Here is a 2,409-nt window from a genome sequence, read left to right as displayed (position 1 = left end):
AAAAAAAAAAAAAAAAAGGTAAGTTGTGAGGATAAGTCTGAATTCATTATAGTAAAAATTGGTTTAAAATCCAAACTTAAACTCCAAGAGCTGATGTCCATACAGTTCAAGGTTTAGAAATAAAAGAATACCCCAGGCAACATGGTGAAACCCCCATCTCCACCAAAAAACAGATAGATAGACAGACAGATAGAGAGACAGACAGACAGACAGATAGATAGATATCAGCCAGGTGTGGTGACATGTGCCTGCTCTCCCAGCTACTGAAGAGGCTGAGGTGGGAGGATCCTTTCAGTCCAGAAGGCAGAGATTGCTGTGAGCCAAGATCATGACACCGCACACCAGCCTGGGCAACAGAGTGAGACCCTGTCTCAAAAAAACACGAAAGAAAAACCCCCAAAAAACAAGAAACAAAACTAGATACAATTTCCTTTGTACCATGGAATGCTATACAAATGAGATATGAACACTGTTCTGAAAGGAGTATTTGCAAACTTCCAAGAATCAGCAATAAGAAACTCAGGTGGATGCTTGAAGAGGCCCTACCACACACAGGCAAATAAACAAGTTTTCTAAAACACTGGCCTCACATTTCTGGAGTCTTGGATTTGTTTTTTCCATTGAAGAACTCAGGAAGAGCACGCCGTTCAATCACATGAATACTGAAAAGAAGAAGGAAAAAAAAAGGTTTAGGAGTCTTCTTTTTAAAAGAATAAAATCATTAAATACTCTAAGTAAAAGTGATGAATCCAAAACCTCAGTACTGCTTGCCAAAATTAACTGGCTTACACTAGTTTCTATGTATTAACAGCATACAAGAAAGTTAAGGAAAGCCTTCTCTTTCTTACTCCCAATACTTACTGTAGTTTTTCTATTCCTATAACCAAACTAAAAAACTACTATCGACACACTGAAAACTATACATTTTATTATTTTTTGACATAATACATCATAACTAGATAAGAAGCCACAAGATACGAAGAATTCTTTGAAAAATGTTGACAATAACAAAGTAGCTGGCATGGCACGGCAACAAACTGATGAAACAAATGACCAGAGTAGAGACAATAAATTTGCAAGTCTCAGCTTCTCAGGCTGTTAACATAAATGAGCCTTTGTCCAGCCCTCAGAAACACTGTGATAAATTACTTTTTAGTTTTTAGTTTTGGTGGAGGTGCTAGGGAGATAAATTAATTTTTAAAAATTTTCAGTATCAATTGCTTTTAATAATATCATAGAAGTACATTTTAACAATATATACAAATGCTAATAATTTTATGAAATGTTACAGGTCATAAGCAAAGATCAGGTAAAATGATCAGGCCTAACGGTATAAAAATGAACCAACTGTATATCTAGCACAAAGTTTCTGCTGCTAATACAAGTGTCATCTTCCTGATGACATTTTAAGTTTCTCAGTGGCTTTCCAGATATGCAACATGTAAGTATTGGTTGCATGGCAAAGAGCAAATCAATGGTCTGGGAATATAACTCAAATTATTCACTCTTTGAGTATCTGGTAACATTTAAATTAAATTGGATTTGTACGGTAAAATACTATAAATACAATCAATTACCTGCAAACTTCTGGAAAGACAATTTCTAAGATGAATTAATGCTATATAAATATATATAATGACTTCTAAAAGAATAACCGTAAGGAACTAATTACATAATTCTAATATAACTCCCAATGTTTTCATTGTTACAGGTTAGGAAGAGCCCACTTTAAAAAAAATTCTGTTTATCTTTGGAATGTGTTTGTGTTTTTTTGTTTGTTTTGTTGTTGTTGAGACAGAGTCTTGCTCTATCACCCTGGCTAGAGTGCAGTGATGTGATCTAAAGACATCCGTGAACCCGGGAGGGGGAGGCTGCAGTGAGCTGAGATCACACCACTGCACTCCAGCCAGGGCAACAGAGCAAGACTCTGTCTCAACAAAAAAACAAACAAACAAAAAAACATAAACACATTCCAAAGATAAAAATCACTTTCCATCTCCCTTCGTCAAAGGTGACAGTAATTTCTGACGAGGAACATGGGCAGAAAGGCACAACCTGATTTGAAGGAAAGTTCTTGTACTGCTCAGTACCATGCTCACAGATGAAGTGGTCACTCACCAGTTATAATCAAACCATGATGCATAACTAGGAATAATAATGTGATTAGTCTGCTCTGTCACATTATCTTCCCCAGGGTCAACTGATCGACTCTGATCACCTTTGGCAGGATCTTCATCTTCCTACAGAAAAGAAGACAAAGTGGAAAGAAAGAAAGAACTACAGATTATCTGTCTGTCTGTCTATCTATCTATCTATCTATCTATCTATCTATCTATCTATCTATCTATCTATCTGATATATATGTATCTATATATAACATCTCTCACATCTATCTATCTATCTATCTAT

At 35.7% G+C, this 2,409-nt stretch overlaps 1 protein-coding gene across 2 annotated transcripts in view; it reads right to left on the bottom strand.

Moving 5' to 3' along the window:
- Nucleotides 1–2,409, bottom strand: part of SMARCC1 (SWI/SNF related, matrix associated, actin dependent regulator of chromatin, subfamily c, member 1) — a 226,385-nt gene that overhangs the window by 95,381 nt on the left and 128,595 nt on the right. For both annotated transcript variants that reach the window (XM_011981027.1, XM_011981028.1), the window contains exons 14-15: nucleotides 2,119–2,240; nucleotides 591–662 (exon numbers count right to left, since the gene is read on the bottom strand). In XM_011981027.1, the coding sequence (XP_011836417.1) occupies nucleotides 591–662; nucleotides 2,119–2,240 (194 nt within the window). The remainder of the gene's footprint in view (nucleotides 1–590; nucleotides 663–2,118; nucleotides 2,241–2,409) is intronic.

Source organism: Mandrillus leucophaeus, unplaced genomic scaffold (assembly GCF_000951045.1).
Source record: "Mandrillus leucophaeus isolate KB7577 unplaced genomic scaffold, Mleu.le_1.0 Scaffold22, whole genome shotgun sequence".
Taxonomy (NCBI): Eukaryota; Metazoa; Chordata; class Mammalia; order Primates; family Cercopithecidae; genus Mandrillus; species Mandrillus leucophaeus.
The sequence above is the reverse complement of the archived record's forward strand: the minus strand, read 5'-3'. Positions and strand labels throughout refer to the sequence as shown.